General features: G+C 32.6%; 1 protein-coding gene across 1 annotated transcript in view; it reads left to right on the top strand.

The window, feature by feature from the left end:
* The window catches only part of LOC147804277 (chymotrypsin-like elastase family member 1), a 45,967-nt gene that overhangs the window by 11,084 nt on the left and 13,900 nt on the right, over positions 1–20,983 (top strand). Inside the window, exons 4-5 of the mRNA XM_087152240.1 lie at positions 9,156–9,269; positions 11,421–11,643. Coding sequence (XP_087008366.1) covers positions 9,156–9,269; positions 11,421–11,643 — 337 coding nt within the window. The remainder of the gene's footprint in view (positions 1–9,155; positions 9,270–11,420; positions 11,644–20,983) is intronic.

Genomic DNA, 20,983 nt, shown 5'->3' with positions numbered 1-20,983 from the left:
TCTGGTAAAATAAAGTGACATATAATTGAGAACCTAGTGAGAAAAATTGACTTTTAAAACAAAGGAAATATTTTTTAATGATCAGACAAGTATTTTTAGAATCATTTAAGAAAATATAATTTAAATGTACAGAAACATAACATTGCGATTTAGAGTTTATTTAATTCCTCTTTGAAATGTTAAGCGATAATTATCAAAAAAAGAAGACAAAATTTAGGCGTTTAATAGCGTTAACAGTTTAATTAGTTTGTGAAATTAAGGTTTACTTACATTAAGGAATTAAATAATACAAATTATTTCAGTTCAACAGTATCTTTATCTTTTAGTTTCATTAAAAAATCATTCATTTAGAAAATATTATTAAGCCCCTTACATTTACTGTAAATGAAAAGTCGATAGCCAAACTTATGGCAGTTTTATTATCACTAACAAAGACACAATAACTTTCACAAATGAGTGCATGAAAAAGTGAAAAAGGGAATTAAACCAGTGGAAACTTTGTGAATGAAAACACATTATTCACAAATGAAAAACTTCAACTGCAAAAAAAGTGAAATGAAAACTATGAAATCACTATTATAGAAAGCACAAAATGTTTCACAAATAAAGAAGTGATATTGCGAAAAATGGAATAAAGACTATGAAACCCTTATGAGTGAAAATACAAGTATCTTTCACAAATAAGAAAGACGAAAATCACGAAAAATGGAATCACACCAATGAAAACTTCATTTGTAAAGCCCAAGATCTTTCACACAGGAAAAAAGGACAAAAATAGCGAAAAATGGAATTAAACCAATGAAAATTTCATTCGTAATAACACAAGGTTTTTCAGACAGGAAAAAAAGATGAAAATCGCGAAAAATGGAATTGAACCAAAGAAAACTTCATTTGTAAAAACCCATGATCTTTCACACTGGAAAAAAAAGACAAAAATAGCGAAAAATGGAATTAAACCAATGAAAACTTTATTTGTAAAGACGCAAGATTTTTCAAACAGGAAAACAAAGCGGAAATCACGAAAAATGGAATTAAACCTATGAAAACTTCATTTGTAAAAACAAAAGATCTCACCATTGAATAATGATGCTGTGAAAAATGAAATAATAACCAAGAAACCATTATTATTGAAAATGCAAGATCTTCCCCACATGACTCAAAACGAAAAATTCCAAAAAAATGAAATAAAACAAATGAAAATTTCATTCGTAAAAACACAAGATCTTTCACGACTGAAAATAAAAAAGAATGATGCTACTAAAAAGGAAATAAAAACCAAGAAACGTTTATTATTTAAAAAAAAATCCTTTACCAAAGAAAAATGATACTACGAAAAATGAAATGAAATCTTTATGTAAGAAAACACAAGATCTCTCACAAAGAAAAAAATATGAAAGTTGTGAAAAATAGAATAAAACCGATGAAAACTTCATTTGTAAAAACACAAGATCTTTCACACTGGAAAAAAAAGACGAAAATTGAGAAAAATTGAATAAAATTTATAGAATCGCCATTTGTAAAAATACAAGATCTTTCACAGTTGACAAAAAAATTATACAATGAAAAATGAAATAAAAACCAGGAAAACTTTATTATTGAAAATGCAAGATCATCCCTACATGAAAAAAAAAGAAAATTACGAAAAATGGAATAAAACCAATGAAACTTTCCTTCGTAAAAAGACAAGATCTTTCAAAATTGAAAAAAAAAGAATGATACTAATAGAAAGGAAATTAAAACCGAGAAACCATTATTATTGAAAATACTAGATCCTTCCCAAAAGAAAAGAAAAATGATACTAAAATCTTTATGTAAGTAAACACAAAATCTTTCACAAAGAAAAAAAAATTAAAGTTGTGTAAAATAGAATAAAACTGATGAAAACTTCATTTGTAAAAACACTAGTGAAAGATAAAATGAATCTGTGTTATATTTTTTGATAATCTCAATCAATCATTCCTGTACAAGCAAATAAGTACTTGTGAGCTGGTAGGGTAAAAACTAAGGGATTACAAGCTTTTTCTTTATTAGTAGACTACAAGGGGAAAAAGTTAACATGTTTGTCTTCTTAATCTAGTTTTAAAGGAAATTCTTTCGATATAAAAACATGTCAGAATAACTTATGCATTCTAAGTTATTAATAAACATTTTTCGTTTTCACAACTCATGATATTATGAACATTTCAGAAAAACGTTTCATCGCATCCTACTTGCTGAGAAAGGGAACATCTGTTTCTTATTTTATTCAATCGATTTATCTCAAGTTTTAAATTTGAGCATGAAATATAAGACGATAACATTTTACTTCTTATATCATCATTCGGGGTTACTTGAGACCAACAGGAAAACTTTTTGACTTTTACTAGTAAATTTTGGACATTGATTTCGTTTCGAGTTTGATTGTAAATTTTCATACTATGAATTCCTTCTTTTAGAGAAGTTTTGAATCGCTTATTTCAATACGGCGTGTGTTTTAAAGGTAAGATTATGAACTGTTACTTATACACTGGTGTAGAAATTAAGAGAATTTGCAGTCTTGGTTGCTTATCTCTAGAGCTATGGAGCCGATTTTAATGAAATTTGATATGTACATGCATTGATACAATACAAAACAAATAACCATTCACCAATTTTAATACGCACGCATGATCGTGCGTAACACTCCCTGGAGTTGGAAGGTATGAAACTGCCGTTACAGAATAAACGAAAAAATGGATTAATAAAGGGTACTGTCCCTTCGTACAAGTATACATGCTTTGCAGCGTAATTTCATACTTGAAATAAAGCAGTTCATCATTTCCTGTGGCAATTGGTCCATCTCATTCAGCAATTCTGTTTTCATTCGCTGGATGGTTCGCGGTGGAGGAGAGCGAGTTACATTTTCCCGCCCCAGAGCATCCCAGACATGCTCTATAAGGTTGAGGTCTGGAGATCTGGATGGCCAATCCATCCGGCGAAAGTCCTCACTCTCTAGAAATTCGTCGTCCAGCACAGTTCTCGGGAGCCTCGCGTTATCGTCACTAAAATGAACTCAGGGCCAACCGCACCCCTGAAAAAGCAAGTATAGGGCTCCATGACCTCATCCCTATATCTCACACCAGTCACAGAGCCTCTTTCAAAGACATGGAGAGTTGTGCGGCCAGCCAATAAGATACCTGCCCAAACCATTAAACCTGCTGCGTCTTAATGGTCGATTTGGCCGACATTGGAGGGTAGGTAGTGAAGTTTTTTCAAGGTTATATTTTCTTTTGAGTTCATCGTATTTTTTTCACAATCTGAGTATTTTTAAAGTCGAAGCAAGTTCCAAGTGCACTCAAACAGTCCATAAGTAATCTTAGAAAGTCTCTATTGATAACAAAATTAACACCTCAAAGATTATGAATGCCATGACGCCTAAAGTTTAAATGAATTTTCGGGATTTTTAGATTTCAACATGGGATATCTGCAATTGGCGTAATGTGGGTATCTCGACCCTGATTGGTAGTAGAAACGGAGCATCTGTTTACGCTAGCAACTGTTCTTTCTATTCTATTTCGAATAAGCCAAGCCCGTCAAGTATCAATTCTCTTAAAATGATACATTTTATAGCCTTACACAAAGATTTTTTCACAAAGATTTTAATTCTATCATTATTTATTTCTTACTTAACACAAAGATGATCTCTACGTAGGCAAGAAGCCATGTTGGACATAAACAAACTAATTATGCATCGAAGTTGCCAGGTACGAAAATCAAAAATATATCATGGTTATAATAAAATGCATAAGAAAATAATAAGTCTAAGTTGAATAGGCGTAGACTAGAAAGAATTATATTTCAAGAAATTCGATGAGAGATGCGGTACTGTATTTTATTAACTTTACCTTAACTAACATTAAAATTTATGTACAGAACTTCGCTCAACTTTGACACGCAGTTTTGATATAAACAATCAACTGCGCAGCTGTCGTCATAGGTCACATGTGTGGGTATCAGTGATCTTTTTCTTCTTCTTTAAGTGGAAGTACCCAATTCAAAGCTTTTAGATTAGATAAAAAGGTCTTAATAATTTATTTGAGTTGCTAATTTTCTTGAGTTCACTAAAAAGTAACTTAGGAACATTATAGCGATTCAGATTTTCAAATAATACATAACTAATGGCACAAATTTAACCTTCCTGAAAGCAGCACTTTTAAACCGTGAAAAGCTAACTCAGATTTTGCACATTGAAATTTTGACAAGAAATTGGATAGATGCAATTATGCCTTTCTCACATTAGCGATCATTTTATTTCATAATCGTCGTTGAACAGCCGACCCAAATTTGAGTTTACGACAACCAATGTTCAATTCCGTAGACATGTAACTTTGAACATAATCGAGAAGACAAGGAAACTACGATATCAAGTATTGAGAGAAACTATGTCTTCGTGGAGGACTTTTTTGATAAAACTACGATCTGAACTACCTTCACGAAAACCTCCCACGTCTAGCCTAGCGGCAAGTGGACTCTAACCCATAATCAATCTACCACTGAGGATATTTAGCGTCAGCACTGCTGTCGGTGCTAGCAGGGTACGGAATTCGCATCGACAAACTTTCGCTGGGTTTCGAAGCTGGTTCACCTCATTGAAAGGTGAACTCTCTATCTCCTGGGCCACAACTGCTTACCAGCAATCATTTCAAAATATTTCCGTTGTACTTAATTCTATAGAAACTTCATTTACTTCCAAAAGTATGAAGATATCAATGAAAAACATGCTTCGAGCCCTCCAAAATAGATACCCATTCGGAAATCTTGCAAGATCTGACTAAGAAAAATAAAAATCTTTTGAAACCAAAAACTTAAAGTTAGCTGTAAATGAAGAATCGCGTTAGGTGTAAATGAAACACACGAAAACAAACGTGGAAAAAAAACTTAAGAAACCACAGTGGCCTGGAAGAGACAATCAAAGCACAATGTATTTCCACGCACTACGGAGAGAAAATGCATTACGGAGGAAATGTGTGAAAAAGAATTTTGCTCTGACTCGCCTCCCACGGTCACTACGGTTTTTCTACTTTTCTTTTTGCACTTTAATTTTTTTTTCTGTTTCAGCCTCGGCTAACACCATTTTTCTGGTTTTGATTTTCATCTTTATTTTCACGTTTTTTTTTCTTTTCAAATTGTTTTTGTTTTCCTCATGAACGTCTACGGACCTTGAGTATGGGCGCCTATTTATGAGCGCTTGAAACTTGTCGATATTTATAACCATCTTCATATTTTTGGAAGCAAATCATCGAATGTATCTTTCCGCTTCTGTTTCTTGGGATTATTCATTTACAATTGCCGTGGTGCTCAGACATTAAATTGCTACATACTTCTTTCTTTTGTCGTATGCCTGTTTAGGCAGTGGTGGTGCGATTGTTCCTGTTTTTCAGTGGCGCCATCTATGGCCAGGAATTCGACTTCTGCCACGCCATTCACACAACCACAACCCGTTTATAGGGCAGGTGACATTCACACCCAAAGAAAAAAGGACATAGAACACACACAGAGAGAAAGAAACATCCATGCCTTGTCCGGGATTCGAACCCAGGACCTTTCTGATGCAAGGACAGTTCCCTGCCCCCTACACAAGCTGGTCGGCTACATACTTCTTATGCTATGTTTTTACTAATGTGCCTTTTTATTGCTATTAGACTTTGTTTTAGGCGAATAAAAACTGAGATAAGCTAACTTTCCAAATTAGAACTTCAAAGATTTTTTTTAATATTCGAATTTAATAAATTTATAGTTCCTATTTATATAAGTCCAGCAGTGGACTGATCGTAAAGTCACAGTTCCTAATAAAACACAGTCGAGCATCGCTGATTGCTGTCAGTAAACGGGTGGGTGACCATTTTGATCAGTCAGGGATCGAGGGGCGGGGTATCGGTCCTCATTAAATTATTATACCGTAAAGTGTTTGACTTCGCGCGAGTCGTCGGGCTACCAAAGCCGGGGAGCCACCTCCTCTGCAGAGGATCAAAATTGCGATGGCTTGTCTTCGGATCATCCTCAGGGATGTTTCCCAGACCATCGCCAATAGCCCATTGAGCAGCTCTCTTGCGACGTAAATAAGGTACCAACAACTACTTACATAAAAAAATCCCCAAACTGTAACAAAAATTAATTGAATGTTTGCTTTTAATTTGCCTTCTAGTTCTAAACCTTTTTTTGCTCTTTTTATAACAGAAAGAAAAAATTATAATTCTTCGTCAGATATTTCTTTCAAATTTCTTACAAATGAAACTTAAAAAGAGAAACAATATATTTTTGTAACTCAAACATTTGATGTAGTTATTTAGTAAGAAAAAATTTTATTTTTTCGATGCAAGATTCTTGTTGAAAAAATAATCCCTTTTAGCAAATTGTTTTTGACATCTTGTTTGAGTTATATACAGTTCAACAAGTTCTTGGTAAACTGCAGCTCAACCGTGAAATAAAGTATGTCGGCTACTTGTTGATTTTTTGTTTCTTATATTAGCTTGGCATTTGAGCTTGGTGATAATACATCTGGAAAGACGATGGAGGTAATAACAAGGATAAATCAATTATAAAAGAATTCAGAGTGAAGAAAAAATATTTTTTATCGTTTAATAATTGGACATTTAATAGTATAACTGTGCAGAACATTCGTTTTAAAAAGTAAAGCTGCTTAAGAAAGTTATTTTTCCTCGTCGTAATTTTTAAAAGCTTTGCAAGAACTGAATTTCGAAACAAATTTTTTAAAAATGTAAGTATTAATATGGTATAAACTTAGGATATACACGTTAATTAATACGTAGTAGGTAAAATATATGTTTCAGAAATTTATTCTCTAATTGATGTTGTTATTGTCGTAAACCATTAAGGCATAGGGGGTACGATTATTTCTTGCTTCCAGTGGCGCCATCTGTAGCTAAGAATTCGACTTCTGCCACACCCATTTATAGGGCGGACTCAACTATAGATCAATTCATTTATCCACAGATCATAGTTTTGCCCTGAACCAGAGAACAATCAGTCTCCAATCCTGAGATATAATTTGTTATGGGAACATTAAAGATTTTGTGACCCGACAGATTTAGCGTGCACCAGTAACCATTTACGACACGGAGAGTCTTCGGGATTCGAACTCCCACACTCACGAACATCTGTCCAGAGCCCTACCAACCAAGCTATCCCAGCATTACTTTTATTGATACAATAACTAAGTGATAGGTCGAGATAGCCCTGTTGGTAGGGTTCTGGGCCCATGTCCAAGAGTTCATGGGTTTTAACCTCGCTGGCCGAAGACTCCTTTTGTAGTAAATGGTGACAGATGCACGTTAAATTTATCGAGGTGCGAAGTCCTCCGTGTTCCCATAACAAATCAATAACTCTGGGGGTACTGATCCAGGAGTTTCCTTGTCTTCTGGATCGGTTCAAAATTACAAGGGTACGAAGTTGAGCATTTGGAATCGTAAGCCCAAAATTGTGTCGGCTGTTCAATGACGGATATAAAAAAAGAAATAACTAAGTGATGAACTATGATGGCTCAAGTCCAATGAGGTGAACCAAATTCGAATACCAGCGATGGCTGTTCGATACGAATTCCGCAGTTGGCTAGCACCGACCACACTGCTGACATGAAATATCCGAAGAAGTAGTCGGATCATGGGTTAGAGTCCCATTGCCATCAAGCAAACCGTAAGAGGTTCTCATGGTCTTCATCTCTATGTAAAGCAAATGCGGGTTAGTTATCTCGAAAAGTCCTCCATAAGGTCAAATTTCTCCCAATATTTGATCCAGAAGTCCCCTTGTCTTCTGGATTGGGTTCAAAACTACTGAGCTATGGTGTTGAACATTAGTAGTCATAATCCCAAAATTGGGTCTGCTGTTCCACGCCGGTTATAAAGTAAAATAGCTAATTGGTAGTAAAGTAGTTGTTGTTTCTAATGTCACTTGCCACACGAACAAGCCTGCTTGGTGAAACCGTAAGGCAGAGTGTGCGCCATCTTTTTCAGTGGCACCATCTATGGCCGAGAATTCGACTTCTGCCACACCATACGTCTCACCCGTTTATAGGGCGGACCCATCCATACATCCATTCATCCACAGATCGTAATTTTGACCTGAATCAGAAAGCGATCGATCTCCTATCCAGTACCCCCAGAGGTTTTGATTTGTTATGGGAACATGGAGGACTTTTGCGACTCGACAGATTTAACGTGCATCAGTCACTTTACTACACGTGGAGTCTTCGGCCTTCGGGGTTCGAACCCACGAACTCTCGGACATGGGCCAGCGCCCTACCGACCAGGCTATCCAGGCATTAATGAAACAGTTACAATAACATGTGTAGTATGAGTCGTAGATGAACGGGAAATTCCGGCACTTTTTCCCATCCATGTACTTAGGAGACTTTTTCAATGCTCCAAGCTAATTGAAAAAATCTCCCGTATTTTCTTCCGTGTTCCTTATTTCAGCCAGAAATTGACTGGGCCTATTGCAATGAGTCTTTAGACTAATTTGAAAATATTGCATTCACTGCTTAATTTACCTAAATTTCTCAGTCCGTTTGTGATTAGCTTGAAATAGTGAGTGCATTATCCTAGAATAAATTCATGCTGATTAAGTATTAGCAATGCGTTTTAGCTGTTAACCGTTTTGGCTTATTGAGCAGCCTCTAAGCTGTTTAAAAAATTCTTCATGAAATTTCTAATCAGCTTAAAGACACCTAAAGATAGCAGGGGAGTAGCGATATGTCTAAAAAATTGGACTAACTATAAAATGCTGAGATATTTCCAATTAACATGGTACATTGCAAAACGCCAGCGACAGGATTTCAAATGGATTTTCAAAACGCCTAATGGTTCTAGATTCTGCTTAATATTTAGTTTTATCAAGCTGAATTTAGAACCATAAAAGTATTAAGTTCATTAATTATAGTTACTGTTATGAGCGGAGGTTCACCAATTCAAACTTAGGTTGCATAAGAAAATCAAAATGTGCAAATGCATACTAACAATGATCGATAAAATTATTTTTCGAATATTTAAAGAATACTTTTAGCGTTTCTTACAACATTACTAAAAAGATGAAGACAAACATTTTGTTACACTATATAATTGTATTATACTGAGAAACTAATAATTTTAATCCTTTGTGTAACAGAGAATTATTTCTTGCAGATATATGCGAAAAGGGTCAGAAACAATGCAGAAACAGAAACTGTGTGAGTTCCAAATCTTTGTGCGACGGCAAGGATGACTGCGGAGATGGAACAGATGAAGAAAAATGTAACAGTAAGAAAATTAGTTTTAATCAATTTTTTTCTTCCTATCTTATTTCATTAGGCTATGGCTGCAGTGTATGGAAACACAACCCAGTTGTACTTTTTTACAGGAAATGCGGCCAAATTAGTTTCCAAGTTTCTAACAGATTGAAAACCCAATTATTCTGCACACATTCAATTACACGCAGCTTGAAAATAATTTGCGGTTGAAGAGATTACCTAAATTTGCTGTATTTAATCTTTTTCGAAAACAATAAAGAAAAAACGAAAATTGGAGAATCATTTCCTAAATTTATTATTTATAGATTCGCTATTTAAAATCTATGTTCGTTCATTCAGTTTTAGCTATTTTTTTTAAGTAAGTAAAATAAAATAAGGTGAAATAAAATAAAATAAAATAACTTAAGTAAAATAAGTTCACCAATAATTATGTTTTTAAAGTTAAAAATTATTTTTAAAAAATTTTAGGGGAACCAGACATCAATTTTGTTTTTGTGACTTTTGATTTCCGTCTGTCACAATTTATCTCATTGAATACTTCAAAGTCATGACAAGAAGCTTTTAAATTAAAAAAAATATGATGTGAGGTATTTCCTCATCCACCATACTTACCTGACTGCGTTACCAGATTTCCAGAGATCCTATCATTACAATACTTTCTGAATGACCGAAAATTTGGATGCTGTCCAAAATGCCATCTCTAAATATTTAACTTAAAATCCATTTATTTTCTATCGATCAATTGAAAGTTTGCCCACTATATGGCACGAAGTTACCGATGACGATAATATCAATATCATTGATTAAAAATAAAAGTTTGTTGAAAATTTAACTATTTAAATTTAATAAAAAACGCTTTTTTCCAGTCCTTCTAATACTTAATACATTATGCAGAAATTTAATTTCATGTAACATTATTATAGTTACAGTATTATTTCAAGTAACATTGCTCATTTGTCAACTGAGTTTCATAGCAATTTTCTACTTTACTGTATACATCAATCTAATTAACCATGAGAACTGACGATCATGCCTGTAAAACTTTTAAACTCATAAAGGCCTCTTAAATTTTTCAAATTAATTTTTTTTCTTTAATTAATTGTTAGCTAGAATTCTGAATTAAGAAAAATTGAAAGAAATCATCATCATATTTGGCTAGACAGTTCAAAGTGAGTCAATGCCTTTTTCTGAATTCTGCCTCAATGCATTCTATTTTTGACACTTGCGCGGCAGTTTCTTTTACTAATAACAAGAAAGACAGTTTCCACCAATTTCATTTATTTAAATCTGCTCCTGCCCTTTCTTCTTGTTAGCGGTTTATGAAGAGGCATTTATTTTAAAAATGAAATCATCAGCTACCCAGTTCAGAATGAGCTACCCAATTCCTCCGGTTTATTTTTGCCAAATTTACAATAAATATAATGTGAAATAGCTTATATTCTTAGAATAAAGGTTGTTGTTTTGAAGGACACAGAAGCAATGCCGGCAAATAAAGAGTTTATTAAAATACAGCTTGAGGAAATAACATCTCGCACACGCAGTGCTATGCCAAAGAAAATACATCTTAATCAGTCATCATAGCTTATGATGAGACCGAACAAACCACCTCTCAGGCAGCTGCTTCAACTGCTTTATACGGTTTTCCCCTATCGGGAAGTCGTTTCACTAACTTACGCAACTCGCGCAACTTACTTGAGAGAGAGAGGGGAAAAAATGGGCTTTGTTCGCATATTAACAACAAAAGTTATTATTATTTATAATTTAAACTAACTTAGAATAAACTTATATTCTTTTGATACATCATAATTCCATATTTTTTAAATTATTCAAAGACATTTTGTATAAAAAACAAGATGTATATTTTGTTTAAAATTGCATGCAAAGGATTTACCTATATTTCTGTGTTGACAGCCCGTGGACTTATTAATCAGGCTCTGTCCGTAGTACATAATTAACAATTTAACAATATTACTTAAGCATTCAATCTCAAATCACTTCCAACTGTGTGCTAATCCAAAGCATAAATTTTAATGCATTATTGTTAACAGAACGATAGTTTACGGAACACGTGGAAACTGATAGTACTTAAGCATTTAATCTTGACTCACTTCCAACTGTATGCTAATCCAAAGTATACATTATAATTTGTTATTGCTAACAGAACCAATAGTTTACGGAACGTGTGGCAAACCAGAAATACAACCAGAAGACGCTCCAGATTTTGACAGAATTGTCGGTGGTCGCGAAGCTGTGCCTGGAAGTTGGCCCTACATGGCAGAGTTGCAGATGGATATAATTGAACCAAATGGTCACGTTTGTGGTGGTACTCTGATTAACAGCCAGTGGGTGCTTGCAGCCGCTCATTGTTTTGGTAATCCAAAATTGTAAGTTCTCTTCTTGCATAAACAATCTTTCTTTTAAAACCAGAATCATAGGTTTAATTTATTAAATACGAGGAAATACTACATTAAAAAAGACTTCCATTAATGGGAAAAGTTAGGTTATTTAAATAATAGGTTTTGGAGGTCTGATAGTGTTATAACATCTTAATTCTCGAGTAACATCAAAAACATTTAAGTGTAGAGTTAAAATGATGCCCACGTGCAAAATATATTTTTAAATGAGATTTTAGTTTTTAAAATTATTGTAGTAAAAGACGTACATAGATTTTTGCTCACTATCAATCCGAAAGCTCTCTCTTGTAAATAATACATATAGATAATAATGAAGAAGTTATGTGACTCTTATAGGTCCGGAACTACATTTATGCTATCATACTAGTGGATGCCAGGGAGAATTATAAAGCCCAATCCTAAAAATCCTTCAAAATTTTGACAAATGAATTTTTTTGATTAACTGTAGGCAATCCGGCAGGCAAACTAAACAGCTGGAAATTCTGTTTTCTCAAATATTTAAAAGATAATATCATTTATCTTGGCTAACTTACAGCTTTTTTGGGGATAGTTTTTATTTATACTCTTTAATATTTAATTATCACTGAATCAGTATTCCTAAAGTTATATGAAACCATGTGTTTATTTTGTTTAGAGCTCCGCTTTTAAAAGGTATTTCTGCAAAACTGAATAATTTAAAATAAAAGGGGAAAAATAAAACATGTGCTAAACAGCAAGGTAGATAGTTTTTCGTTATCTATTACTTATCCCAATGGCTATTATAAAATATATATATATATATATATATATATATATATATATATATATATATATATATATATATATATATATATATATATATATATATATATATATATATATATATATATAAAATATGCAGCATAAGATAAAATAACGACAATAATTTAACATTCAAACATAACATTTAATACAAAGAAAAGGAAATACGTTTAAATTTAGAAGTGACATGGTTGGTGAGAGCTGCCTTCTCGCAATATCTCCAAAATGCATGTGAATAAGAAATTAAATTGTTCTATAGAAGAAGTTCACAGTTAATTATAAATTAGGGAGTTCCCCATCGGGATTGGCTAGCGCCTCTTAATGACGAAGAGGATGATGAAATATTTCTGAAGTATTACATGATGGTTGATGACGCAATGTGCCGAGATATTACACCATAATACTGTAACAACAGCTCCACTCACACGCATATATATATGTATATATATATATGTATGTCTATATGTATATATATATATATATATATATATATATATATATATATATATATATATATATATATATATAATTCGAAAGGGGTGCAAATTTTTAAAAAAATTAATTTTTTTAAATATCTAGATAAAATTACTGTATTATTTGCATTTTATTTTAAATTTAAATCAGGTATAATTTAGAATATTTTCAGTTTTGTTGACTCTGACTAACGACCCTTTATAGTTTTTTTTCGCACAAAAAGAAGGGGGTGATAATTGACAATAGTTGAATCACTGAAAACACTTCTAAACTTACAAAATAGTCTTCTAAGTGTTATCCGAGAAATGCGAGAAAAAATATCAAAAACAGAAAGTGTCTCTTTCTTTACTGTAGGGAAGGGTACATATATTCAATAATTTTAAAAATTGTATTTTTAAAGAACATTCAAAAAACGATTAAATACCCTTCATTTGGAATTCAAAAGCAACACGTAGAATAACAGTTTAATACTAGCAAATTTTTCCTCCTAGTTCGTGTTAAAATTATCGAATTCGATGTACCTTTTCTCAAGAAATACTGAATCGGTATTCAAAAACTATATTTTTGTTTCTGCCACTTTATTAAAATCAAAGTGCAGGTTGAATCAGCACAACAGTTACTAACTTATAGTGAAGGTAAGGAAAATCAAATGGATTAAGAATCGCAAAGCAATCCGTTATTGTGCTCTGCTTGGAGCGATAATGAATTTACTGCTCGTCCGCATTTCAAACGGTTCTTTCATTTATCCAAATTTCCTTAGTTTTAAGTTGATTTTACATTTTTCTAGCATTTATTGTCCAATATTATATTAAAATAAACCCGGAAATAGGTTTTTTACGTAATTCAAGGATTAAGCAACTAACTTGGGGGCTTATAAAGTTTGTCATACTCCATACATTCATACTCCATTTATTATGTGGATGTCAGTTTTAAGTTGATTTTACATTTTTCTTGCAATTATTGTCCAATATTATATTAAAATAAACCCGGAAATAGATTTTTATCAATAGAATAGTCCTTTTCTCAAGAAATACTGAATCGGTATTCAAAAACTATATTTTTGTTTCTGCCACTTTATTAAAATCAAAGTGCAGGTTGAATCAGCACAACAGTTACTAACTTATAGTGAAGGTAAGGAAAATCAAATGGATTAAGAATCGCAAAGCAATCCGTTATTGTGCTCTGCTTGGAGCGATAATGAATTTGCTGCTCGTCCGCATTTCAAACGGTTCTTTCATTTATCCAAATTTCCTTAGTTTTAAGTTGATTTTACATTTTTCTAGCATTTATTGTCCAATATTATATTAAAATAAACCCGGAAATAGGTTTTTTACGTAATTCAAGGATTAAGCAACTAACTTGGGGGCTTATAAAGTTTGTCATACTCCATACATTCATACTCCATTTATTATGTGGATGTCAGTTTTAAGTTGATTTTACATTTTTCTTGCAATTATTGTCCAATATTATATTAAAATAAACCCGGAAATAGATTTTTATCAATAGAATAGTCCTTTTCTCAAGAAATACTGAATCGGTATTCAAAAACTATATTTTTGTTTCTGCCACTTTATTAAAATCAAAGTGCAGGTTGAATCAGCACAACAGTTACTAACTTATAGTGAAGGTAAGGAAAATCAAATGGATTAAGAATCGCAAAGCAATCCGTTATTGTGCTCTGCTTGGAGCGATAATGAATTTGCTGCTCGTCCGCATTTCAAACGGTTCTTTCATTTATCCAAATTTCCTTAGTTTTAAGTTGATTTTACATTTTTCTAGCATTTATTGTCCAATATTATATTAAAATAAACCCGGAAATAGGTTTTTTACGTAATTCAAGGATTAAGCAACTAACTTGGGGGCTTATAAAGTTTGTCATACTCCATACATTCATACTCCATTTATTATGTGGATGTCAGTTTTAAGTTGATTTTACATTTTTCTTGCAATTATTGTCCAATATTATATTAAAATAAACCCGGAAATAGATTTTTATCAATAGAATAGTCCTTTTCTCAAGAAATACTGAATCGGTATTCAAAAACTATATTTTTGTTTCTGCCACTTTATTAAAATCAAAGTGCAGGTTGAATCAGCACAACAGTTACTAACTTATAGTGAAGGTAAGGAAAATCAAATGGATTAAGAATCGCAAAGCAATCCGTTATTGTGCTCTGCTTGGAGCGATAATGAATTTGCTGCTCGTCCGCATTTCAAACGGTTCTTTCATTTATCCAAATTTCCTTAGTTTTAAGTTGATTTTACATTTTTCTAGCATTTATTGTCCAATATTATATTAAAATAAACCCGGAAATAGGTTTTTTACGTAATTCAAGGATTAAGCAACTAACTTGGGGGCTTATAAAGTTTGTCATACTCCATACATTCATACTCCATTTATTATGTGGATGTCAGTTTTAAGTTGATTTTACATTTTTCTTGCAATTATTGTCCAATATTATATTAAAATAAACCCGGAAATAGATTTTTATCAATAGAATAGTCCTTTTCTCAAGAAATACTGAATCGGTATTCAAAAACTATATTTTTGTTTCTGCTAACTATACTATAACTATAACTATAACTAAAACTATATTCAAAAACTATATTTTATTGTAGGAACATCATATGTCACATGACTATTCATATTACTTTTATGAGAGTTGCGAATGGCAACAGATCAAAAAATAATAAAAAAAATGAGTGTTCTAAAAAATGTCTGCTGATCATTTTTATCCTGTAACTCTGTTGCGTACAACTGGTGACCCGGACGTGATTGCCGACCTGAGAAATGTTATTCACCATGTGCTTGGCGAGAAAAGTCGGAAAACTCCATGATGCAACAGGATTAGCGGCTACAACTGTTGCTGATGTTAATGAAAGCCGCAAGTTCAGATTATTTGTAAAGGATAAAAATTCAGGATTACGATTTTTAGTTGATTCAGGAGCTGATGTTAGTCTAATACCTGCAACTCATCGAAATAAAACAGTAGAAGATTTTAAACTATATGCAGCAAATGGATACGAGATTACAACCTATGGAATCAAAATATTAACTGTTGATTTAGGACTTCGCCGCTCATTTAATTTCCCATTTATTATCGCCAAAATTAATAAAGGAATAATAGGGGCCGATTTCCTTAATAAGTTTAATTTATTAATTGACATTAAAGAAAAAAGATTAATTGATGGAGTAACCAATTTAATAGTTAAAGGAGAAATTTCTCCAATATGCATGACGGAAACAATTTCCACTATGGATAAAAATTCTAAGTTTTCTGAATTATTCTCTTCATATCCAAATTTAACTAAGCCAAACTTATTAATTAGTGATGCTAAACATGAAATTCGACATTTTATCGCCACAACGGGAAAACCTGTGTTTTCTAAGGCACGACAATTAGATCCAAAAAAATTGAAAATAGCCAAAGAAGAATTTCAATTCATGCTAGACAACGGGATTATTAGACCTTCAAAATCGCCCTGGGCAAGTCCCTTACATATGGTTAAAAAGAAGGATGGGTCTTACAGACCATGTGGAGATTATAGAAGACTAAACGACCAAACAATACCAGACCGATATCCAATACCAAGAATCGCAGATTTCCATCATATTTTAAAAGACACCAAAGTATTTTCTAAATTCGATTTATTTAAAGCTTATTATCAACTTCCTATAAATGAAGAGGACAAACAAAAAACCGCAATAATTACCCCTTTCGGACTCTTTGAATTCAACGTTATGAGTTTCGGCCTCAGAAATGCACCTTCAACGTTTCAACGCTTCATAAATGAAGTTCTGTGTGGACTTGATTTCGTTTTTCCTTATCTAGACGATATATTAGTGGCATCTCGAAACAAAGAAGAGCATCAATCTCATTTAAAACAACTTTTTGATAAATTAGATAAATATGGCCTCAGAATCAATATTACCAAGTCAGTCATTGCTGTGGAGAAATTGGAGTTTTTGGGATATGAAATCAGTTCGGAAGGATCCAAGCCCCTTTCCCAAAAAGTAGAAGCAATCCATAATTACAAGTTGCCAGAAACCATACGTGAACTGAAAACCTTTCTTGGTCTAATAAACTATTATAGACGATACATCAAAGACGCTGCTAAAACGCAAGCAATTCTCCACGAATATTTGAAAGGAGCTCATAAAAATGACAAAAGAAAAATAATGTGGACTGAACAAGCTATTAACATGTTTGAAAAATGCAAACAAGACTTATCCAATGTAGCCTTGCTAACATATCCGAAGTTTGAATTACCTCTATGCCTTTGCTCAGATGCTTCAGATTTCGCAATCGGATCTGTATTGGAACAATACGAAAATGGTGCTTGGAAACCGATAGCTTTCTATTCAAAAAAATTAAATGATGCACAGAAATCATATAGTACCTACGACAGAGAATTATTAGGGATATATCTTTCTGTAAAGCATTTCAAACATCTATTAGAAGGTCGAGAATTTACTATATTTACAGACCATAAGCCACTGGTTTTTGCCTTCAAACAAAAAAATGAAAAAGCATCTCCAAGACAAAATAGACATCTCCAGTACATATCCCAGTTTTCGACTAACCTTCAACACATTATTGGCAAAAATAATATCGTCGCAGACGCGTTATCCCGAATTCAAGAAGTAACTAGTGTAGATTATGAGAAAATTGCTGATGATCAAAGTAGTGATGAAGAATTAAAACAACTAATGCAATCAGACACAACCTTAAAATTTAAACAACAACCACTACAGTCTGGTAAATTTCTATGGTGTGATATCTCTGCTAATAAAATTAGACCATATATACCTAAAAATTCAAGAATGATTATTTTCAAACTGATACATGGTTTATCTCATCCAGGAATCAGATCAACTATCAAACAGATAGCGTCAAGATTTATTTGGCCTGGAATTCGAAAAGATGTTCGAATTTGGGCACAATCCTGTATTGATTGCCAAAAAAACAAAATTTCAAAACATACTAAATCCCAGTTTGGAGAATATCGACAACCCGATGAAAGATTTAACGAGATACATATTGACCTAATTGGACCGTTACCCCCATCCAATGGAAACAGATACTGTTTGACTTGTATTGACCGTTTTACAAGCTGGATAGAAGTAGTTCCTATACCTGATATCAAAGCTGAAACAGTCGCCAGATGTTTCTATGAAAATTGGATAGTTAGATTTGGAGTGCCATACAGAGTAATTACCGATAGAGGATCACAGTTTGATTCTGAAACGTTTAAATCTCTTACCAACTTATGTGGAGTAAAAATCAACAGAACAACTGCATATCATCCTCAGTGCAATGGCAAAATTGAGCGTCAACATCGTACATTGAAAACTGCAATAAAGGCACACAACTCTATTAAATGGTCTGAAACTCTTCCTACTATCTTACTTGGTCTCAGAGCTGCTCTACGCGATGACACCAACTATTCAATATCTCAGATGGTTTATGGTAAATGCATTAAACTTCCTGGTGAATTTTTTGATAACTCAAAAGTGACAACATCCACGGAAAACTTTATTAGCAATCTTCAAAATCAAATGGAAACATTAAAACCTTTAGAGTCAAAATATTTCAAAAGGAACAAAGTATTTGTGCACAAAGATTTAAGTTCATGTTCACATGTTTTTATGCGGATTGATAGAGTCAGGAAGCCATTAGAGTCTCCTTATCAAGGACCCTATAAAGTGATGGATAAGTCAGAAAAGTATTTTGTAATTAGTTATAAAGGAAAAAACGTAAGCATTTCAATAGACAGGCTTAAACCAGCTTATCTACTGAATTCTGAAAATGAGAATCCAGATTACGATGAAAACCTAAAAGCTGCAAAACCTAACGAATGTTTAACATCAAATAAATTACAAGAAAATGCAGCCAATTCCGAGCAAAATGTTAAAATGTCTAGATTTGGCAGAAAAATAAAAAAGCCTGTTCGCTTTTTAGAACAAAACTGTATTAATTAGATACATATACATTTATTTTATATATATATTTTTTATTGCATTGAAACTAGAATGGTATAATTTGTATATATGTTATATTAATATCTTGTATATACGTTTTCGTATTATGATGAGTCATTATGTAGTATAATTTTTGAACTGTATATATGCTGTTATATTATCATTATATGACAAATTTGACATACTTGCCAAGCATCGTAACTTAGTTACTGGTGAGGGAGTATTGTAGGAACATCATATGTCACATGACTATTCATATTACTTTTATGAGAGTTGCGAATGGCAACAGATCAAAAAATAATAAAAAAAATGAGTGTTCTAAAAAATGTCTGCTGATCATTTTTATCCTGTAACTCTGTTGCGTACACTGCCACTTTATTAAAATCAAAGTGCAGGTTGAATCAGCACAACAGTTACTAACTTATAGTGAAGGTAAGGAAAATCAAATGGATTAAGAATCGCAAAGCAATCCGTTATTGTGCTCTGCTTGGAGCGATAATGAATTTGCTGCTCGTCCGCATTTCAAACGGTTCTTTCATTTATCCAAATTTCCTTAGTTTTAAGTTGATTTTACATTTTTCTAGCATTTATTGTCCAATATTATATTAAAATAAACCCGGAAATAGGTTTTTTACGTAATTCAAGGATTAAGCAACTAACTTGGGGGCTTATAAAGTTTGTCATACTCCATACATTCATACTCCATTTATTATGTGGATGTCAGTTTTAAGTTGATTTTACATTTTTCTTGCAATTATTGTCCAATATTATATTAAAATAAACCCGGAAATAGATTTTTATCAATAGAATAGTCCTTTTCTCAAGAAATACTGAATCGGTATTCAAAAACTATATTTTTGTTTCTGCCACTTTATTAAAATCAAAGTGCAGGTTGAATCAGCACAACAGTTACTAACTTATAGTGAAGGTAAGGAAAATCAAATGGATTAAGAATCGCAAAGCAATCCGTTATTGTGCTCTGCTTGGAGCGATAATGAATTTGCTGCTCGTCCGCATTTCAAACGGTTCTTTCATTTATCCAAATTTCCATAGTTTTAAGTTGATTTTACATTTTTCTAGCATTTATTGTCCAATATTATATTAAAATAAACCCGGAAATAGGTTTTTTACGTAATTCAAGGATTAAGCAACTAACTTGGGGGCTTATAAAGTTTGTCATACTCCATACATTCATACTCCATTTATTATGTGGATGAATGGTGCATGATTGGGTCCTCTCTGTAAAACGGGCTGAGACGTGTGTATGGCTGAAGCCATATTCTTGCCATAGATGGCGACACTGAAATAAAAACAAGAAACGCACCCTCTGCCTTAAAAAAAATTGCTTGATTTCAATCAGGCTTGCTGGTATCAGCAAGTGGCATAAATAACAACAACTACGATAAAACAGCTATTTCTTGTCGCATTTGAATGTAAATTAACATAAAATTAAGATGAATAAAACTTAAAATTAACGTAAAATTAAAATTATTTAGATTAATAAAAGTACAATTTCCAATGCATAAGCATAAACAGTGCATAATTTATAAAGTGCCCCTTGCGGCGTACGATAACATTTCCGACCATGAGTTTGCTATGTAGTTTTCAATCCTTATGATGTATCCTCCCTTCTACCCTAGTTTGTAACGGCTTTACTCAATCATCCTTTATACACGTTTGTTTTGAAATTTTCAGTCATTGGTTTTAAATTTACTTTGAAAAAAAAAATTCTTAAAAAAAAATTCTGAACTTTTAAAATCAATCAATTATGAAATTTTACAAATTAAACCCTCCACAAAAGGATTAAACCCTCCACAAAAGTATTAAACCCTCCACAAAAGGATTAAATCCTCTACAAAAGGATAAAAGGATCCACATTAAAACCCTCCACAAAAATATTAAAGAAATATAGAGTATTGAAACAAATAAGTTTTTGAAATTTAATTCAGTATTTTCAGATAAAAAGTACACTGAAGTTGATCATTATCATGTGACGAGATAGAAAATCCATCTTCCTTTTTAAAAAATGGGAGAAATTTCAAATATTTATAAAAATCTACTGATGTCATTTTT

This window comes from Parasteatoda tepidariorum, chromosome 9 (assembly GCF_982258835.1).
Source record: "Parasteatoda tepidariorum strain Cologne lab strain chromosome 9, Ptep-v5.0, whole genome shotgun sequence".
NCBI lineage: Eukaryota > Metazoa > Arthropoda > Arachnida > Araneae > Theridiidae > Parasteatoda > Parasteatoda tepidariorum.
The sequence above is the reverse complement of the archived record's forward strand: the minus strand, read 5'-3'. Positions and strand labels throughout refer to the sequence as shown.